General features: G+C 38.0%; 1 protein-coding gene across 1 annotated transcript; it reads right to left on the reverse strand.

Moving 5' to 3' along the window:
- Window positions 1-293: 293 nt before the first annotated feature.
- Window positions 294-8269, reverse strand: LOC121971328 (5'-nucleotidase SurE-like). The gene is made up of 10 exons (XM_042522528.1): window positions 8062-8269; window positions 7733-7827; window positions 7017-7084; window positions 6814-6857; window positions 5798-5875; window positions 4486-4639; window positions 3430-3603; window positions 965-1036; window positions 753-864; window positions 294-500 (listed from the first exon to the last, which is right to left on the reverse strand). Exons 1-9 carry the CDS (start codon window positions 8202-8204, stop codon window positions 754-756), a joined length of 939 nt encoding a protein of 312 aa, XP_042378462.1. The 5' UTR covers window positions 8205-8269; the 3' UTR covers window positions 294-500; window position 753.
- Between the last annotated feature and the right edge of the window lie 13558 nt (window positions 8270-21827).

The raw sequence follows: 21827 nt of genomic DNA on the forward strand, positions 1-21827 counted from the left end.
TCCTGTAATCTATCATACACAACCTTATCCTATATTTATATATTACAAGAGAGTATTTTCCCAACTCAAATCCGACCACTAAATCACACAGAAGTAACTTTTGTCAAAACTCCCTTCAAAATGGAACATCTTTTGATGATGATAATAATAAATAAAAGTTTCTACCTAAATCAATTGTGCATAAGTTCCACCACCTAATTATTAACATTGTTAACTCATTTCATTAGGAGTTGAACGACTAGAGTTCTAAAGGTGTTGATTGGTATTTTATTGATGTTTTAAGAAAACCCTAATGAAGAATGAAATGAAATTCTCACCAGTGGTAATAATTTAAAGTGGAACAAGGATATAAAGTACAATGAGAATGCTGCAGCTGTTTAGAGTGTGCTACATGAATTGAATCTAAACTCTTAAATGCTTGAGAGGAGTGACTAGGAGGCAGTTTGAGATAAATGATCTGCAAATGAGACAGGCAGATGACTCCCAGTTCTTTTAAATGCCTGTAGGAATGAATGGTAGGAACATCAATAGCACATGGATGAAAAGAGACAGGAGAAAGTTGCATTCGGCCGTCATTTTACCTCCTCTCTCGAAATGCCTTCCGATCAAGTAAACTAACAATGCTAATGGTTCGGGAGTAAAATGATAAGAGTTTGAAAACTTTGAAGAGTATTTTGATGATTCCAAAATTCTACTGGCATTTTGAGAAAAAAGGCATGCGGTGAAACAAAAAAGAACTCGAGTATACTCACTTCACAAGGATGAAGAAGATGAATGTTCTGCTAAATGAGTAAGCCATTCTTTGAAGAAAGACACATCTTCAGATACTGTGTGAGAGAGTGCAGTTATAGGGGTGACTGTGATCTGAAGAAATGATGATATTCACAACCTCGATAAGTATCCTCTGTGATACCAATGCGACGAAGGGAATAAAATGAAAAGAAGAAAAAGGAAGCGAACTCACATATCCTTCTTGAAGAACTCTGTGGTCTACATCCTCTTCTTCCTCCCTTACTACATTGTTCCTGTTGATAACCTGCTCAGAATGTAAAAAGAGTAAAATTAGGAGATTAAGTTATAGTTTTCTTTTAGCATGTTAGGGTTCAATGGCTTTGTTGATATCATCGAAATATGCACTCAAAATGCAGCTATTCGCCAAAATCAATGCCTTTTTATGATAAAATGGCTTTATCCATGATGATTAGGATAAACTTCAAAAGGATACATGGAAGCTGTTAATACATGATATCAAAATGGATTTTCCATGGAAGTGGTGCTCGCTTTGATGTTCAATTACAAAAATGATCTCATAATATCAACAAGAAATTGTTATTTCTGATCATGCTTCTTAGTTATCCTTCTTATCCATTCATACCTTATCCAATTCTTCAAGATTTTCATATTTTGAATGGTAGAACTAGGAAGGGCAAACCATGCAGACCAAGCGAGTTGGACAATTCAAGTACATCGAGCAAGCATGAATAACCAAACCCACCCAATAGGTTTAGCAGCTTGAACAGACAAGCAGACTAGGGAAGCTAAATGACTGATTAGACTAAGCAGGTTGGGCAGACTAAGCAGACTGGGTGGATCAGATAGATGAGATGGATTAAGCATGTCAGACGGGCTTGGCCACTTGAACCATTGGTAATACTTGAAGAGATATCTTGTTATTGTGGAAACTTATTCCTTAGTTGTTACTTATAGCATTTGTACAAAGTACAAACTACAAAGAAAACCTAGGATAGAAAATGAACTATTTATTATGTTCCATGAACCAAACCAAGTAATATAGATATTTCATTACTTTATCCATTCCATTCAGGAATAAATATTGTATTCCCTATCGATTCCATTTTGTGGACCAGATGCATTAAAGTAACAACATGGAACAGGTAATGCACAAACCCATGATAATTGATGAATGTGGCTAAAGCCAACAAATTATTATTTACTTGATAGATTAACAAAAGCAAGAAAAGAGAAAACTTGCTGTGTTGAATAGTACAGGCCGGTGCACAAAGCTTCCGCCAATGCGGTAGACCTGACCACGATTCAGAACCGACGGTTCGAAACCGTCGGTTCAACAGTTCCACGCAGGTCGACCCTTAACATTAACCGCCCAAAACAGTTACGGTTCACAGTTCGGAATCGCCGGTTCACGGTTCGGTTCACGGTTCGTCACGGTTCGCCACGGTTCAAGATTATTATGTTAAAAAAATTAAAAATTACAAATTAAGCATTAAAAGTTACAAATTAAAAATTAAACATTAAAAATTACAAATTAAGCATTAAAAATTACAAATTACAAATTAAAAATTAAACATTAAAAATTACAAATTAAAATTTATTGGAAAAAAGGGCTTGCACTTATTTAAGTTGTTTACGTATCCCCTTAGGGGAATCAAAGTCCACGTAGTATTTTTGTTTGAGAACGGTCAAGTCCATATTCCGTCGGGTGATTCATTTCTACATGTCGTTTCAACGACCCAGCCGCCGCTGGCTTGGAATTTTTAAGAAGCATTGCAATGCTTACATTTTGCATACATTTCTCCCCACGGAAGAGTGATCTTCTCAAAATGTTTAGTGAAAATAGAAGACTTTAGAGGAGGAAGTTCCCGAACCTTAGAAGTAATTGCATCGGTACTTCCTTGTGTTTCGGATGTCGGATTCGGAAGATGCTCGATCTCATCATCGTGGATTGAATGTTGGAGTCCTCCTCCCGCGGATTCATTATTTCCTTTCCCTTCCGAGCTCGAGATTATGGAAATTGAGATTAAGAGTAGAGAAGATGTGTGTGAAACTGATAAAATGAGCTCTCTATTTATTGAGTTTTGATAATAACGGATACTAAATCATAGTCATTGATCAACGATCAAATGATCCTAACCGTTGAAAAAAATATCCAAGCCCCCCCCCCCCCCCCCCCCCCACACACACACACCCACCCTCCCCCAACGACTAGGAACCGCCGGTTCAAGCCGTTTAAAAAAAAACAAAATGGTTGAACCGGCGAGCCGAACCAGTGGTTAACTGGCGGTCCGCCGGTTTTGCACCAAAAGAACCGGAACCGGCCCGACAATGCTAGGCCAGTTCCGATTCGACCATGTGAACCAGGTCAACGGGCAACCGGCCCGTTGACCCGAGCTTGGTCCAGGCCAGACCCGGCCCGAGGTCCGGTCTACAATGCGGAGTCCCAGGGAAGGGTCAATTGTGCGCAACCTTATCATGTTTTGCAAGAGGTTGAATGGTAGACGGGTACGAAAAACTAAATCATAATCATAATCATTTGGAAGAAGAGATGCAAAAATGAATTAATCAGCACAGAAAAAATAATTACAAACAAAAAGGAGCAAGCTATGATCAACTTTAGATGTGAGGAAAGGTTGTAAAATTCAGCAGACAGATGAAAAGAAAGCAAATGTTTACCCTCTTAAAAAGAAGTTCATTTTCTACATGAGATGGAATATTGTTTGCATAGCCCGAAACAGAGTCAACATCCATGTTTGAAGTTTGATAGGTTTCAAGTGCTGGTCTGTGAGAATGCGTTCGCTCCCAACCAATTCTGGCCATATATTTCCCCTGCTTGGTTATCTTGAATCCCTGTGGAAACACAAACATTAACATTATCGTAGCTAAAGTACACAAAATGGGAAAAAAACACAGGAAGCAAAAATTAGTTTCAGTTTAATTTAGAGCGGCCAAAGAGGATGATTGACATCAGACAATTTGGATTTATCCTAGAAATACCAAGCATAGAGAGTGCAGGTTGTCAGAGAAGTAGAAATCTAGAAGAGAAAATGATGCTCCAGAAAGGATTTTAAACAAAATTCTAGATGCTGAATAACTAAAATGGTTTGTGTTTATTCATGTGTCTCTCATTAAGTAATAAAAAAGATGACAGTTTTCCAGTCAGTGCGTATTATGATAATATTTGGAAACTAGTAGATCATAATGTCTCCATGAGATATCTTCACCCCTTGTGACATACATCTCTATTATGATCCCAATTCTTATAATCTGAAGTGTTGGTGAGATATATAAAGGAACTAGGTTATGCATGAGCTTCAAAGACTAAGACTGCTTGATCAACTATGATTCAGAAAATCTATGTCAGCAAGTTTCAACAGTGATTGCCAGTTTTTTCAGATATTATAAAGAGGCTGACCGGTGCATGAAGCTCCCACCTTACCTTGCATTTTGCAAGGTACATTGGATCTATTGTACGCAGTCTTACCTTACATTTTGCAATTGGCTATTTCAGCAACTCGAACCCATGAATGACCTCAAGTCCACGTGGCAACAACTTTATTGTTGCGGCAAGACTCCCCTTCACAAATACTATGATAAGGTAAATTTGACTAAACGATAATATTAAATAAAACCATGACATATACCAAGGAACATTATTCAATAATTACCATACATGAAAAGTAAAGTTATTACACTTTAAAACAACATCCCAAGTCTGATTCCAATTATCACCTTGTGGTTTACAGCATCTGAGGGTACATCTACATTCAAAAATGAATCTTCAGGATATGTCTTTGCTTTTATCTCATTCAATATAGCATTAATAAGGGGCAAGCAAGCATCCGCAGCTAGCTTCAGGTCATTTGCATTGCTTTTACCTGCCTTCCTGAAAACAGATGAATGAAAAACTCCAGTATCATCTAGGTAGCTAGGAAAGAGACTACCTTACTTGAGAGATAGAAAGGGACAAACAATTAACCAAATTAAATAGAGTTTCATCCAGGCATGTAATAATTTTGTTACATATAATCTAATCCAAACAAGCATCAAAGGAAATGCAGTGAACATGACAGTAGCAGGAATATGGCATTTAATGCGTGGATTAGGATTATCCATACTTTATTGTGTGACGCAATCAAATAAATACCTTCTGAAAGACAAATGAGGAAGCACGAATTCCAGTAACAAGCATGCGGAATAGCATGCATTGTCATCCACATGATTCCATGTGTTTAGGTCCCATGTATTCTAATTTCTAACCACAATCACGGAATTATTCCAACAGGAATCTCATTATGCAATTCAAAAGATTATGAATAATCCATGTGTCATAAACTACACCTAGTAAGTTTTCGAACTTTAGACACCATGAGGTTTAATATTTCACATTTTAAGTGAATGTTTATGAGTGAATTTGAATCTAAAGAGTACTAAATATGTCCATTGCCAATACTCTTTTTTATCCTCATTTTTTAGATTATTCTGATTCTTTTAATTCCGCAATTTTGATTCTAAAAGATATCTCCTGTTAGTCCTTATTTACTAGATGGTATATGGAACCAGTGAATTGCATTATTAAGAAATTAATGAACTCATGAAATAAACATCATTCAAAACTGTAAGGATTACTTAATCGCATTCATAGATCAACGAAAGACAACAAACTTACCAGTGATTTAGTTGATAAAGTTTTACTTGCTTACTAGCAGTCATGTTGAAAAAACATAAACAGCAAAAGATAATCATGGGGGGAAATAAATAAATAATCAAAAATCTGCCTCTGGGAAAACAGATATTAGTTCACAAGATATGCCAACCCTCTTTGTAGACTTAGGTTGTGTTCATTAAGTCAAATCAACAAACTTGTGTCAACTTTCAGCCTTTTGAATTGTATAAATATGGCTGAAGATCGCAGACTTGAATTGTAAACAAGGATGAAGATAATGCTGATAGCACACAGGAAAATTCTAAAATTACTTTTCTAAACAAACTAGGGTATTCAAGAAAAAGATTAATTCAACCAAATGATAAAATCCTTACATACCAGTCATATGAGATAGCTACAGAAGGTACACCATACAAGAATGCCTCACGAGCACCAGCTACTGTCCCAGAGTATACCCTGGATACAAGTGAAACCAGGAGAGCTATCACAGACAGCAATCTCAACATCAATATTTAAGCATGCTCAAGGTTGAAACTTGCAGATGACTAAAGTTCTAATATACTAAGCCAAGCCTGTGCAAGGAAAAACTCATCTTTGCTAGGCTCAAGCACGAAGTGATTTTCAGAAAACAAGCTTGAAGTAATTTCAAAGTGTAGGCTCAGAAAGTGTAGAGCCTTGACAAGCTTTCCAAGAACAAACTTCAAACTGGTAAAACTTGGCAGGGTTTAGCTAATATACAGTCCTTTCTACTGGAGGGATCTTCACAAAAATAATTGACTTGGCTTTTGGACCACCAAGAATGGTATGTGAAAAAAAATAAAATTAGCCAAGAAGCCATCGGTTCCTGTTGCTTTTCAATGCTTTTATTAAGCCTTTAAATACAATAAAGTAATTGTTCCCGAGTCAAGTAAAATGAAATTTTGCAATCAGTGAAGGCAAACAATAGAATGCAAATCATCTGGAGTGCAAACTGTTCAGTTAGAGCAGGGAGAAATTTGAAATTCTATTTGATCACAGAACATGCCAACTCCGGAACCTATGAGCAGAACTAAGGGGGTGTTTGGTTAAATGATGGGAATGACTATGGGTAATGGGAATAGGAATGGAAATGAAACCCATCAAGTTATATGGGTTTGGTTGATTCCCTTAAATCTAGTAATCATTCCCAAACCCACAATCCAAACACTATCTTTTACTATCATTTCATTCCCTCATTCCCAAACCCATCAACCAAACACCCCCTAAGTAATGCATCCAAAAAAATAACTGAGGTTCCTGAATTCCTCCTCTTAGTGCTCCTTGGCTATTAGAACTGAGTCTTTACTGATACTGATACAAGCAATAAGATTATAAAAGAAAATTCAGCAGAAAAAATTAAATAAAATGATACTAACGTGTGGTATCCACAATTGCTTCCAATATTGATTCCGCTGATCACCTGTATATTGCAGGAATAATACAACCTCAAGTTAATTGATGTACTAAAAATTTACAATTGAATAATGTCTCCTGAACCATTGTATTACAAGTAAACAAAGCTAGAACAGGCAGTAAATGATGCATCATGTGAGTTGACGAAATTTGATCTAAATTTTACCAAATCAGGAATCATGCCATCAAAGAGCTTCCCAGAAATTCCTAAAGATGCACAATCTGCAGGAGTGCCTACAAATCACACAAGAATATTATTTATGGAAACTCATGAGAATTTTGGAAGTGAAGAATTGTCTCCATTACCAATGGGAGAAGAATGGTCGTGGATAAATTTGTCATTTCATTTTAAAGTTTCAAAAATGTTTTATCATCTAATGCATGAAATACTGCCAATTGGTTGTCCAGTAAAATATCCATCAACTGAATTCACTGAACCTGTATCATGATTGACGTAATATGGTGCCTATGTTTGCAAATAGGAGATTCAGTGGAAGTAGGGGGGGAACTAAAAGGAGTGATACCGAGTGGAGATTAGTCAAACAAGAGTTTCCTCATCTCGAAAACTATGGTTAAATATTTTGAAAAATTAGAACCCACGTTGAGTGTCATTATAACCTGCTAGCCATAATTAATAACAACTATCTACCTCTTGGTTCCTCCATTGCTCACTGGGTAGTGCTTTCTAACGCTCAAAGAGACTGCCAATTTCCTAGTTCAGGTGGCCCTAAAAACATAAATTCGCATTCTAAACATGCCATTTGATCACTTCGATTTACCCCCAAGATTTTTTTCTATATATAAAAAAAAAAGAAGCTTGACGGTATGTTCAAATAATGTTTTCCCAATTCATAAACAAGGTTATTGGGCAGATGGAAGAACCTGATACTGCAAAAGCTGTAGCACCCGTGATCTCAGCACGTCTGGCACTAAGAGGACGAAGCCAAGTAATGCTATGACTAACACCTGAATTGTCCCTACAAAACGAGCAAATTTTATCATGCACGAGGTCAGATTAGCGAATCTAAGTACAATAACATGATCAAATTGTATCATCCAATAAATTACAGTGCGAGAGAGCGAGCGAATAAATAACTAGCGCGGACTACATAAACACCAAAAAAAAATCGAACACCCGATGTTGTCTCGCTATACACAGAGGAGAAAAAAAGGAGAGAAATTGCCGAAGGAAATGGAGGTGGTGAACTCACGAATCGGGAGCGCAGACGAAGACGCGGTACCGATCAGACGCGACGAGGAGGTCGACGAGGAAACGGAGCCCCGGTGCATCAATTCCGTCATCGTTGGTGACCATCACGGCCGGCCGCGAAGCCACGATCGCCCCTCCGTCCATCTCCCTCGCCTGCCCTTGATATTTGCGCCTCCGCTACGCTCGAGGGTTGATAGAAAAGCTGCGAACGTTTTTTATTTAAACCCCCCTCCGGTCGCCTTTTCTAAAATACATCATCCAAGTTTTTAGTCGGAAATACTCATAATTTTCTTCTTTTTATCATTTTCTACCCTTCAATTAATACTATTAAAATGTGACGCACGTTAACAAAATAAATTATATTTAAAAATATTAAATTTTTATGCCTTATATTTTACGTTAAAAAGTATCTTCTTAAAGTTAATTTTATATAAGAAAAAATTAAAAGGTGCTATAAATTATTATTTTCCTCGAAAAGATTTATCTCTTACGTTTAAAAAAATTAATATTGTGTTTAATATATTTTTTATATCGAAAATATCCATAGTTCTTATATCGGAAATTAAAAGGTGATTGTACAGATGACTATTTATTAATTAGATTTATTGGAAATGTGGGTAGTATTATAAAAAGGGTATCCATAGATCTTATACCTAATGGAGCGATGATGACGTGGCAGTGGCTGAATTGATATAACTGGTGGAGCCCATTAGGTGGGTAGGGGTGAAAAACTACACTTCGATGGTAGTTGGACATTTGAATTGATTCTCAGCCCGGCCCATTTGAGCCATGGTTCGGGTCAACCGTTGGATCTTGATGGATTTGATTAATCTAATCAATAGAACAATTAAGTTGAATTGACGTGAATCGATCACATTCGATTTGATCAGATCAAGTTAACTCAATTTGATAAACAATTAATCCAACTAAATGATTGTGAATCTTATAATAAATTATCCTTTATGATTCCATCATCGATCTTGCTCTCATGTAGTGTGAAACTAATCTAAGCTAGCAAAGTCTTCTATAGTAAGGTTGTTATATTCGGGATATTGAGAAATTAATCTCTAGAATATTCATCGCTAATGATATTTGAACTTTAAACTTCTTAGCTCCGAGACTAATTCATCTTAGTCACTATTATTATTTGAGCAATAATCAAAATGTCACCCCTTTTTATTAGAATGTTGAGTTGGTTAGTACGGAGCAAAGTTATTATCGTAGAATAAAGTTCGAATCTCAGTAAGTCGAGGAAAAAAAACCCTCCTCTATACTGCAGGCTAATTACAATTATCCGACTTACCTCTTCACAGATGGTCGTGGAGTTGACCGTGTGGAGTCACTGAGATGGTAGATTCCACCTTTTGTTACCATAATGGAGCATCATTTTTTTATTTTTTTTAATCAAAAGATTATCCACTCCACCAATCTTCTTTATAAAATGATACAACTATCTTTTAAGTATATTGTTTATAATTATCTCCTATCATACGTTAAATGTGGAATTGGTCAACCATATTATAATAATTACAGTTTCATAGCTACTATAATATATATTTTAACAATTTAATTTGTTTAAAAATATTCACATTATAATAGTTATGATTTCATAGTTGTTACAGCGTGAATTCAATGTTAATTTCTATCCACCCTCGAGGGTTTAATTATTATTTAAATCATTAATTAAATTTTCAAATAATTTTTCCTCTTGGAATGTTTTAGACTTAGTGATTGCTATTATCCTAATTTTTTATATGTATAAAAGGAAGAGAGATATTATGATTTATTTAAACTTTTGAACTAGGTCGTCAAACATCAAAAAAGGGGGAAAAAAGAGAGAGATTATTGGTGCAGAGAGTACTATAATCAAACCTATATTTTATATTGTCAAAGGTTTAAGTTAAATTTTATTATTATCTAATGAACTAAACAAATATGTAGGATACTTAACTTTGAAAGTCCTAATAGGTCAGCTGAACCCGATACTTGGTAAGGGAAGTCTCAACAGATTGTGGAACCAGGCAAAAAGTTCAGATGGGTTAAGTGGACCTGACATCTAGTAGATGGATTCGATAGGTTTGGAGGACCTGATATCGAGTCAAATGGAAACCTTGGTAGTCGATCTGATGTTGAGCGGTTAAGTTCAAATAGGTCTGTAGGACCCAATGCTAGGCCTGCTCAACCGATCGGTTAATCGGTTACCGGTTTATCAATTCTGATTAATTCTGGTTTACCATGGTTTATTTAAAACTGGTTAACCGACAGGTATCTTACCGGTTCCGATTGAACTGGTTCCGGTCGGTTAACCGGTTCCAATCGAGAACCTGTAAAGACTATTGGACTTGGGTAAATGTACTTAGTTAAAAATTTCGCATTCGAGGTGAGAAGATAGCTCTAGGATTGGGAAACTATTGCATGCGAGAATAATACAAAACGGATGAAACATTGAATTAATTTCGCATTCTTTTATTCCCTTTTGCCGTGTTTTTTGTGGCAAACACAAGTTTGACAACATACCTCAACCTGTCTCTGCAGTGACTGAACATAGTTAATAATCTCATCGAGCATCATTGCCTTTCCAGTGACCTAAAGCCAGATGTTTAAGCAGTAAGATAACTTTCAAGGGTATGTTCATAAGTGTCAACATGGAGGTGTATAAGTAACCTATTTTACTGCAGCCAGGAACACTAGGGTATATTCCTAGTTTTACTGGTTTACCGGTTAAATCGGTAAAAAAAGTCCAAAACTGAGAACCAACTAGTAAAAACCGATTAACCGGAACCGATTAAAACTAATTAACCGGTAAACCGGAACCGATAAGCTACCGGTTCCGATCCAATTTTCGGTTTGTCGGTTTTTTTGCACAACCCTACCCAATGCTTGGCAGGTGAGTAGAGGTAAGTTCCTGGATATAATGTAGTGAGGTAGTGTCCTAGTAGGAACAAACCTTAGGCTCTGATCCAACTAAAAAAACCAACGGAGATTTCTAAGTTAAGATCAAGACAGTTCTAACTGTCATACTCGTGCATATTTAATATCTATTATATAACTCTATTTTATATGATCAATATTTATTATCTAACTCTGTGTTGCAGGATTATATAACTTCTTGAATTTTAAAGGGTCATAACTTTTGACTCAAAACTTGGAGTTATGCTCTATCAGTGGTCACACATGCATAACTCAGAAATCTTCATTTAACTGAGGGTTTGGTTGACTGAACAGGAGGTTTAGTTGACTGATCCAGTCATTTTATCGGTCATATGATAAAATTTATTAGTCAACCGAACCCATTTTGGTAAACACAATGACAGATTCGATCTTAGCAAAGTTGAAAAACACAGGGATTGGTTGACCGATCAAGGTGATCAATCAACCGACCAATAAATACAATTAATGAAGTGAAGATCAGATCTCAACAAAGAAATGACTCATATCAATTAACCGATAATGAGATCGGTCAACCAAAAGGATTAGTTGACCGAAGGCTTTTTCGATCAATTGAACACGGCTTATAAAAGAACATCCCAAGCACCGAGCCAAACAACTTTTATGATCTCTGATTCATTTTGTCTCCACTATACTGCTACTATTCGTGCAAGTGACGACAACTCTATTACGAGAAAATCTCCAATAACTACGCTACATTTCTATTTCATTATTGTTAGTAAATTCTTTTCATACTTGTACAATTTTGCTTCCTTTGAAAGAACTTAGATTTTGATGAATGATAAATGAATTAAAGTTAGATATTGTGTTGTCTAACCTTGTTACCAAGTGTATAGGGCTTGACGAGTTTAGAGGACCTGACAACTGTTGGTGCAGGTTGCACTAATAGTTTAGTTTTGATGTATGACAAATAGGTTAAAGTTAGATAGATTATTTGTCTAACGTTTCTACCAAGTATGCAGGAGTTGACTGGTCTGAAGGACCTGACACCGGGCTAAAATCCAACTAGATCCGCCGGGCCTGATAGCTAGTGCGAAGTCCAGATAGGTCGGCGGGGCCTGATATTTGGCAGGAAGTCTGGTTAGGTCCGCGGGACTTGACAACTGCATAAGTCCAGTTGGGTCTATAGACCTAACAACTGTCGGAAATACCTAATGGGTCAGAGGCAAGTCGAGTGACTGCAAGGGGTAAGTAAAGGTAAGAAACTGGAGGAGATATCCAGTGAGGACATGTTCCCGATTGAGGGAACTATAGACGTCAGTCCAACTTAGGTCCATTTGAGAAATCTAAGCTGAGACCTTGACTATATCCTGGTCTCGGAAGACATGATCTAATTACTACTCATATTTTATTATGTTGTGCTAACTTCATTTTGCAAGAAAAAAAATCTATTTTTGGTTGCCTAGGATTAACCTTTTCTGCAGGGGAAAGCTGTTGAAGAAAAGGGGTCCCAGCGTCCGGAAAGAGTCCGGGCACCAAGAGCTTGTTCGGGCACCCGGAGTCCGGGTGTCAAGAGTTAGTCCGGGTACCCGGAGTCCGGGTGCTCGGACCAAGCTCGCCCTGGTGGGCCGCAAGCGCCCAGGCAATCTGGACGTCCGGAGTCAGCCTAGGCGCCAGGATCCGGAAACTCATCCACAAGCTGACGTGGAGCACTTCAATTGGCCGAACCACGTGATCTAGGCGCCTGGAGGGATTCCAAGCGCCCGGAATAGACCTATTTAAAGGCCTTCGACCTGGAGCTTCAAAACAACAATCATTACAAGTTTTCTTCTGGCTTAGTGCTCCAAAAAGGCTCCCGCAATGCTATTACGCTCCACTAACAACCGACGACCAAGACTTTTCCATTTTATTGTTGTTGTTGACTTTTATTTCCAGTTCTTGTACTTAAATCTTGTAATCTTTTGTGAACTGTTAGTAGATTTTCCAAAGAAAGCACTCGACGAGTGCGGACCTTGGAGTAGAAGTCGTCAAAGGTTATGAACTAAGTAAAACTCGGTTTGTTAGCATTGGTTCATGTTTCTTCCGCTGCGTACTTCGATTAATTCGCTATCGATTTTCGACGATCGCTATTCACCCCCTCTAGCGTTCTTTTTGATCCTACAACACCGAGCTGAAATCCAGCTAGGTCTACTAGACCTGATAGCTAATGGGAAGTCCAGATAGGTTAAGGAGTGACCTGATATCTGACCGAAAATATGGCTAGGTCTATAAGACCTGACAGCTAGCCGAAGTCCAGTTGGGTTTGCAAACCTGACAACTGACGGAAAGACCTGATGGGTTAAAAAAAAGTCAATTGACTACAAATGGTAAGTGAGATAAGTCACTAGAGGAGAGATATCAGTGAGGACAAGTCTTGGTAGGACTATAAGGGTCATTCTACTTAGAGTCATTTAGGATGTCTAAGTTGAGACCATGACTAGATTCTGGTCTTGGAAAGATAGGATTTAAGTCATAAATTGATCATATTTTTAATGTGCTAACTCTATTTTGTAGGATAATTTTTGTTGCTTGGACTAACATATTTTGTAAGGAATCAAAACTGCAATGTGACTGGAAAAGGGGCTCCAAGTACTCGAATGTTCGGGCGCTCAGAGATGCTCCAGGAGCTCGGAGTTGCTCTAGGTGCCCAGGTAAGGAAGTGAAGTAGCGGGGCGACTAGCTAAGGTGGCACACACTGGTTGGCTGGTACACGTTAGGTCCAGACACCAGGACTGGTCCGGGCACCCGAAGATGGAAGAAACTTTGAAGATTGAGTTTCGTTGAGAAGCAACAACGTCGTCAATATTCCAGGCACCCGAGGGTGGTCCAAGCGCCTGGAGATGCCTATAAAAAGGACTTCGACTAGCAGCTTAAAGACATCATTCGCTACAACTTTTGTTCTTGCGCGCTACTCTGAGAAGGCTCCAACGATACTGAAAGACTACTCTAACAACCTACAATCAATCTTCTACTTCTTATTGTTGTCGGTATACTTTTACATACTCACGTTGTACTTAAACTTTGTAATCTCTTTGATCCTATAGTGATTGTCCAACGAAAGCACTCATCGAGTGTAGGTCTTAGAATAGGAATCACTGAAGGCTTCGAATAAAGTAAAAAGACTTATGTTAGCAATTGTTCTTCTTTCTTTCATTTATTTTTCGTTGCATATTCTCATGATTCTAGAAAAAGCGACGAACGTTATTCACTCCCCTCTAGCATTTTTTCCATCCTACACTATTATTAGTGGATTATCCAACGAGTGCGGTCAAGGATCATGGGCCTTGAAGTAGTAATCGCAAGACTACGAACCAAGTAAAAAAAATAAAGTTGTACTTTACTTTCTACTGCTATTCACTTTGATTTAGTTTTACGCAACGAAAAAGATTTTTAATGAGCGATATTCACCCCCCCCCTCTATCGCTATTTCGATCCTTCACTTTTGAACATTATTTTTTTTTGACATATCTTTCTAACTTTAACTCAGGTTGTCATTATATCAAAAATTGAGAAATTATTGGAACAATTAGCACCAATAAGCAAACTCAGGTTTTGATAAATGACAAATGGTTTAAAGTTAGATGTTATGTGTTCTAATTTTTTTACCAAGTGTGTAGAACTGAAAGACTTGACATAGACCAGACACCAAATTGAAGTCTAGTTAGGTCTGGAGGACCTGATAACTGACACATGAAGACCAGATAGGTTGATATCTGCCAAGAAGTCCAATTGGGTCTACGGGACCTAACAACTGATTAAAGTCCAAATGGGACATCTGACATGAAGTCCTAGTGGGTCAAGTGTCAAGTAAGTCTGCAATGGTAAGTAACGTAAGCACCGGAAAATATGTAATTACCCCGTGATAGTTTTGATATGATCAACCAAGTCAAGTTAGGTCATGTTGTTATTTTAATATCTTGTGTCTAAATGTGCAGGAACTTAGGAGCACAGGAGATCAAGTGAAAGATGCAGCTAGCGAGAAGAACGGCACGAGAGAGAGGCAACGGGCTATGTGTGTCCGACGGGCGAGGCACTGCAGAAGAGTACGCTAGCATACGAGAAGGAGGAGGCGAGCGACGTTTCCGAGGGACGGGAAGCCAGAGCGGAAGATTACTCGAGAATGCTAGAAAATTAGTTCGGGTGAGCTCTATTTCGGATGACATAAATTACCCAAGTCAACGAAATCGGAGCAGAAGACCCGGACAGAAAGTCAACCGTGAGTTGACTCTGGTCCGAGCGCCCAGATCACCCTGGGCAGCCAAGGGGCCTCGGGTGCGAGCCCGCGATCGCGGGCTAGTTCAACCAGGTCCGGATGCCCAAACTTGGTCTAGGCGTCTGGACCAAAAAACTTATCGAAACACCTTCTGTTGCGATCTGGTGCGACGAGAATAAAGTTCTATCCACATCCTCTGGAACCCTTCTAGGTGCCCCAATCAGGGCTATAAATACAGCCATGATCCCAGTAGCTTAGAACTATAATTGTAAATGACTTTTTCATGTTATACTACTTTTATAAGCTATCCACGTTGTAAAGAGACTACTCCACCCCAAAGAAGATTTGAGTGAATTTTATTTGTCTAGGATTAGCAATTTTTTGATTGCAAACCTAGTAAATTCTCTTGCCTCTGTTTTTAGTTTATGCTTTACTTTTTATTCTTAAACAAGTGTTTTCTTGATTTAGTTTAAAACGTCGAGAAATGTTTGAGTTACTTGTGCAGGGCTATTCACCCTCCTATAGTCGATCGCAGGGGACCTACAATTGATATCAGAGTAAGAATGCTTCAGAAGAACTAACCGTTGACCGAAACAAAATCAATGGTCGGACCAAACCTCATTTCACTAAAGTTCTAGCGAGAGTTCGCACACTAGAAACGTCGAATGGATGTATTCATAAAAACTTATTTTGAAATTCTTTAATAATTAAGTACAACTTTGTAGTTCACAAAAATCAACAAGGCGTAGAGAAAGAAGAATATCTCTGAACGAACAAGAAGCAAAGGGATTTCATAGCCAACAGTAGAGTGGAATATCACTTATTAAGTGTATTACTGCCTCAAGAAGTAAATCGCATTGGAAGCTACATATTAGTAAAAGTCCTCTGGAAAAAGTTCCTGGAACTTCACGAAGGAACACCCGAAGTGAAATTCACATAACGGGACATTCTTCAGAAAAAACTAATGAACATCCGTTTGGAAAAAGGTGAAAAGGTAGTCGAACTACACGCAAAGATCAAGGAGTTGATCACCAGATTGGTCAACCTCAGCGAAACGGTAACCAACCGGGACTCGATATAATATGCACTCAATATTTTTCCCAGAACTTCATAATGGACTTCAATCATAGATGTCTACTACATCTCGAAGGACCTGGAGGTAAGTACCCTAGAGGAATTCTTTTTGACTTTGGAATTACATAAAACTCGATGTGCAGGTACAACAAGAGAGTCAAGCTATAACCTGACACTAAAAGTCACCAAGAAGGACGAACCTGAGTCAGACTCAGATCTGGAAGGAGACCAAGAAGCTTATATAGTAAGAAAATTTAGGAAATTTTTTAAATCTAACAAATTTAAAGAAATACAGAGCAGAACAAACTCAAGAAATAGAAGAAAGTTTCGATACTACCAGTGTCAAAAAGAATGATACATAAAAGAGGACTGTCCAGAACTCAAAAAGAAAAAAGACAAGAGGCCAAAGCAAAACAAGCATAAGAATCTCAAGGCCACTTGGGACGAAAGCTCATCACCTAAGTTAGAAATAGAAGCATACGTTGGACTAGCACTGATGGCTAGCCACAAAGAATAAAGCACCTCAGAAGCCGACATCGATAAAGGGGGAGCGACTTTAAACGAATACAGCGAAGCAGGGGGAGAATAAAGCTTCAGATCTGACATGATAAGTGAAGTATACCTCTTACCTCATGATTAATTATATTATAGTATTAAATCAATGTCAATATCAATATGCAAATTGAAAACTCAAATGACAAATTGAAAAAGAAAAATTTAGAAATAAAAAAAATCTTAGCAAAATCATGCTTAATAACGGATCTAGATAAGTTAAAAATTGAAAATGCTAATTTGAAAGAACAAATAGAAAATTTAAAATGTCCAAATTTTTTTGCTTTAAATTTTAAGAACTATAAAGGATTAAATTAGCATTATAGATTTTATAAGGGCCAAATCAGAAAAGTAACAAATATATATCCGTAAAAAAAATAGATTGGGTTCCAAAATTATGCTTAGTTTAAATTGTACATATTTCTAAGTTTAATTTGTTTTAATTGTCTAATGTGTTAAAATAATTTTTTTATATAATTTCTTCAAAATTAATTAGTTATTAATTTTTCCTAAAGGACTTAATTTCCTATCTTAAAAAAATTAATTTTTTTTACCATTGTATTGTTTTTTTATGATTTATTTTTTAGATATTGTAGTTTTCAATTTAAAAATATTTCGCAGAGTTATTTTTACAAAATATATTTTTCGGTAAAAACTTATAATATTATCTGTCAAACAAAATATTTCCAAAATATTTTAACAAATATTTAGTTTTGAATTATTTAGATAAATGCTAACTTTTAAAATAAAATTTATTGAATACTTAATTTTTGAAAATTTAATTTTTTTTTCTACAAATATATGTACTCTATTACATTCTCAGAAATTTTTTAAGATTTTTCGAACCTCTAAACTATTTTTTAACATTTATTAGCAAAATTCATCCTTCTGTAGTAAATAAATTATTACTGCTTAAATTATTGTTATTTTCTTATGAAAATTTTATTACTACTTTGTATATGTTTGTTTAACCTTCATAAAATTTTTTATGATTTTTCAGCAAACAAAATAATTTTTAAATTATTTTTGTTGAAAATTTCCTTTTACAAAAATCAGAATTTTGAATATAAATTTTCAACATTTTTTCTAAGTATAAGTCACTGTTTTTAATTTTGAGTATAAATTCCTTAGACTTGAATTTCAACTTTAATATGATCAAAGGGGGGAGAGTTAGAAGTTAAGTTTAAAAGGGAGGTATATTTTTCTCAAAATATTGCACATCTGCTATTTTAAACTTGAATATTCATTTAAGGTCTTTAATTTAATATTTTGTTTTATCCTAATTTAACTTGAGTTGATCCACATCAAAAAAGAAGAGATTGTAAGTATTCCGTGATGATTTTGATGTAATCAACCAAGTCAAGTTAGGTTCTGTTGTTATTTTGATACCTTATGTCTAAGTGTGTAGAACTTAGTGTTAGGATCGATGATCGCGGCTAGAGAGGGGGGGTGTGAATAGCCGACCCCAAAATCATTCGTTTCTTTCTACAAATTAGGGTTAGCGCAGCGGAAAATAAAAACAAGAAACGAAAACAAGAAGATCAAACCTCAACGCGTCGATGTAACGAGGTTCGGAGATGAAACTCCTACTCCTCGGCGTGTCCGTAAGGTGGACGAAGCCTACCAATCCGTCGGTGGATGAGACCCCGAAAACCCGGCTAATAATCACTCCTTCTGGGTGGAGAAACCTCGCCACAATGTTTTGCAAAAGCAATACAGGAGTAGAAAGCAGCAAGAAGCAAAATACAATACAAATGTATGAAACACCTTCGCTTACTTGCCTTCTCTTCGACTGGATGAAGCAGCAGCTTCCAACCACAACAACAACAGCAGGAACCGGTCCTAGCCGAGTGGAAGCTCACAAAAGCTTCAGGAACGAAGAGCTCAAGAAGAGGAAGAACTTGAAGAAGAAGAAGAAGAAGTAATAAGCGAAGCTAGGAGAAGAAGTTGCACTTAGAAGCCCTCGGCCTCTTTTATACCGCATCCACCGCGAAGAAGAAGAGGGCAACTCTCCCTTAGTTAATAGATGATTCATCCTGATCGGTCCACAAGGGTCCTGATCGGTCACAAGACCGATCAGGCCTTCCCGATCGGTCATGGAGACCGATCGGTCTTTCCTGATCGGTCCCATGACCGATCGGACCTTTCCTCCCGAAGGTGATCTCCTTCGATCGTCTCCTGATCTGCAGACCGATCAGGAACTTCACCGTATGCTATTGATCGATCACCGATCGGTCTGGCGACCGATCGATAAGCAAAATACTTTTACCGATCGGTCACCGACCGATCGATAACCCAGTATCATCGATCGATCCGGTTTAGAGCTCCCACCCTAAACCCTACTTGGTCCCGAGAACGAGCTACCGAGCCCTCTCGACTTCGTCCAGTCCAGCCCTCTCTGACCACAGTCTGGAGAACGAGCTACCGAGCCCTCTCTGACTTCGTCCGGTCCAGAGAACGAGCTACCGAGCCCTCTCCGACTTTCCGTGCCAAGTCTCCATCTTGGTCTTCTCCGTGCCAAGTCTCCATACTTGGACTTTTCCCGTGCCAAGCTCCCTGCTTGGACTTTTCACCAGATGTCTGGTCAACCTTGACCCATTTGGATTTCCCTTGCCTGGCTTCACTCACCAGGACTTCTAAACTGCCTAGCTTCACTCACTAGGTCTTTTACCTGGCTTTACTCACCAGGGTTTCCTGGCTTCACTCACCAGGACTTTCTCCAACTGCCTGGCTTCACTCACCAGGACTTTCACTTTCACCTAGCTTCACTCACTAGGATTTTCACCTGACTTCACTCACCAGGATTTCCCGAACTGCCTAACATCCCAGTTAGGACTTCCCAGTCAAGTATCCGGTCAACCTTGACCTACTTGACTCTTCTTCATCCAACCTGATCAGACCCTGATCAGTATCTCTCCGCATGGATAACTGCACCTGCATTGTCCATGTCTACATGTCTTTCTGTATTGTCAAACATCGAAACCATTACCAAGGTTTACGCTTGGTCAACTAGGTCAACCTTGACCTACTGGAAATTGCACCAACACTTAGGAGCATAGGAGGTTGAGCGAAAGACACAGCTAGTGAGAAGCACGACACGAGAGAGAGCCGACGAGCTCAATGCGTCCGAGGGACAAGGCACTGCATGCGGAAGAGTACGCTGGTGGATAAAAAGGAGGCACACGACGTTTCTGAGGGACGAGAAGCCAGAGCAGAAGACTGTTCAAGAATAATCTAAAATGAATTCGAGTGAACCCTATTCCGAATAGCTGAAATCACCTAAGCAAGCAAAATTAGAGCAGAAGACCCGGATAGAAAGTCAATCGGGAGTTGACTCTGGTTTGGGTGCCCGGATCACCCAGGGCAACCAGAGCGCCCTGAGTGTAAGCCCGCGGTCGCGGGCTAGTTCAACCTAGTCCGAGCGCCCGAACTTGGTCCAAGCTCCCAGACCAAAAAACTTATCGAAACACCACTTGTTGTAATCCGGTTTGATGAGGATAAAGTTCTATCCGCGTCCAGGCGTCTGGAACCCTTCCAGGCGCCCCGATTAATGCTATAAATACAACCTTGATCCCAGTAGCTTAGAACTACACTAGTAAACGACGTCTTTTTGTTTTACTACTTTTGTAAGCTGTCAACGTTGTAAAGAGGCTACTCCGCCTAAAGAAGATTTGAGTGAACTTCATTTGTCTAAGATTAACAATCCTCTTATTTGAAACCTAGTAAATTCTCTTGCCTTTGTTTTTTGTTTATGTTTTTACTTTTTGTTATTAAACAAGTGTTTTCTTAATTTAGTTTGAAATGTCGAGAAAGGTTTGAGTTTACTTGTGCAGGGCTATTCATCCCCCCCCTCTAGCCAGCCGTCAGGGAACCTACAAAATAGTGGTCCAGTGAGGACGAGTTCTAGTGAGATTGTAAGCGCTCGTCCAGTTTAGATCTATTTTGGAAGTATAAGCTAAGAGCATGACTAGATTAGTAAGATAAAATCTAATTAATAATTCTATATTATTTCAAGTACTAACTTTGCTTTACATATTATTTACTGTTATTTGTTATTTGAACTAACAGTCTTGTAGGAGTTAGTTGGCAAAAGTTCACTTTAGATGAATAGTGCTTGATGCGCCTCAGAGCTGTGCAAAGGCGCCTTAGAGCAAGATAGAGACGCCCTTGCGCAGATAAGAATGAGGATAACGTTTCGCTGCGAGGAGGTGCCCTGGAGCGCATTGGAGATGTCTCAAAGCGCATTGGAGGCACCTCGTAGCCATTGGAGGTGCCCTCGCTTGGATAGAAACCAAAGATCTCGAATCAAACAAGTGTCATTGGAGATGCTCTGATCCATCGGAGGCACCTCCAATGGTGTATAAAAAGAGGTCTTCGATAAGTATTAAAAAATCACTCTTCTATGCTTATTCTGGATCATTCGGCTACTTCAACTTCGTTCTGTTGTTGTCCTACAATGTTGTTTCACCCGACAACTGCAGACATGCCAACTCCAACACCTGAGCTAACAACTTCATCATCCTTGTGTTGGTAATATTTACATTATTGTTTTAAGGAAGTGCAACGTGTTACACTTTTCTCTTATTATTTTTTGTACTCGGTAGAGGATTTTACTGAATTGTCCATCAATAGGTCCCAAAATATGTCTTCGATCCTATAATATCATCTCATAGTTCAAGTCTCAATTATAATACATTAAATTTTTTTAATTGATAATTATTATGTTGAACTGATAGATTGTTTACTGAGTACTTCTCAATTTATTTTAATTATCGGTAAAAAAATTTTTTATAGGATGAGATCCATCATTCAGAATTAACCAATATAAATTAGATAACTAATGTTAAGCTAAAAAAAACAAAATAAAAACCACTTCGTCAAAATATTATGAACGCAATAGATCAGAACTAGGTCAAGCCAAGTTTATCGACCTATTCGTATATGGAAGTTAGTGGTTGGAGGGTATTTTTGTCCTTTACTTAGTATTAAGAGGCTTGGGC

This window comes from Zingiber officinale, chromosome 4A (assembly GCF_018446385.1).
Source record: "Zingiber officinale cultivar Zhangliang chromosome 4A, Zo_v1.1, whole genome shotgun sequence".
NCBI classification, from domain to species: domain Eukaryota; kingdom Viridiplantae; phylum Streptophyta; class Magnoliopsida; order Zingiberales; family Zingiberaceae; genus Zingiber; species Zingiber officinale.

Coding starts and splice junctions, on each gene's coding strand:
- LOC121971328 (XM_042522528.1), bottom strand. CDS start 8,204: ATGGACGGAGGGGCGATCGTGGCTTCGCGGCCGGCCGTGATGGTCACC. Junction 7,828..8,061: donor TTCGTCTGCGCTCCCGATTC/GTGAGTTCACCA, acceptor CTCGTTTTGTAG/GGACAATTCAGGTGTTAGTC. Junction 865..964: donor GAGTTCTTCAAGAAGGATAT/GTGAGTTCGCTT, acceptor TCATTTCTTCAG/ATCACAGTCACCCCTATAAC.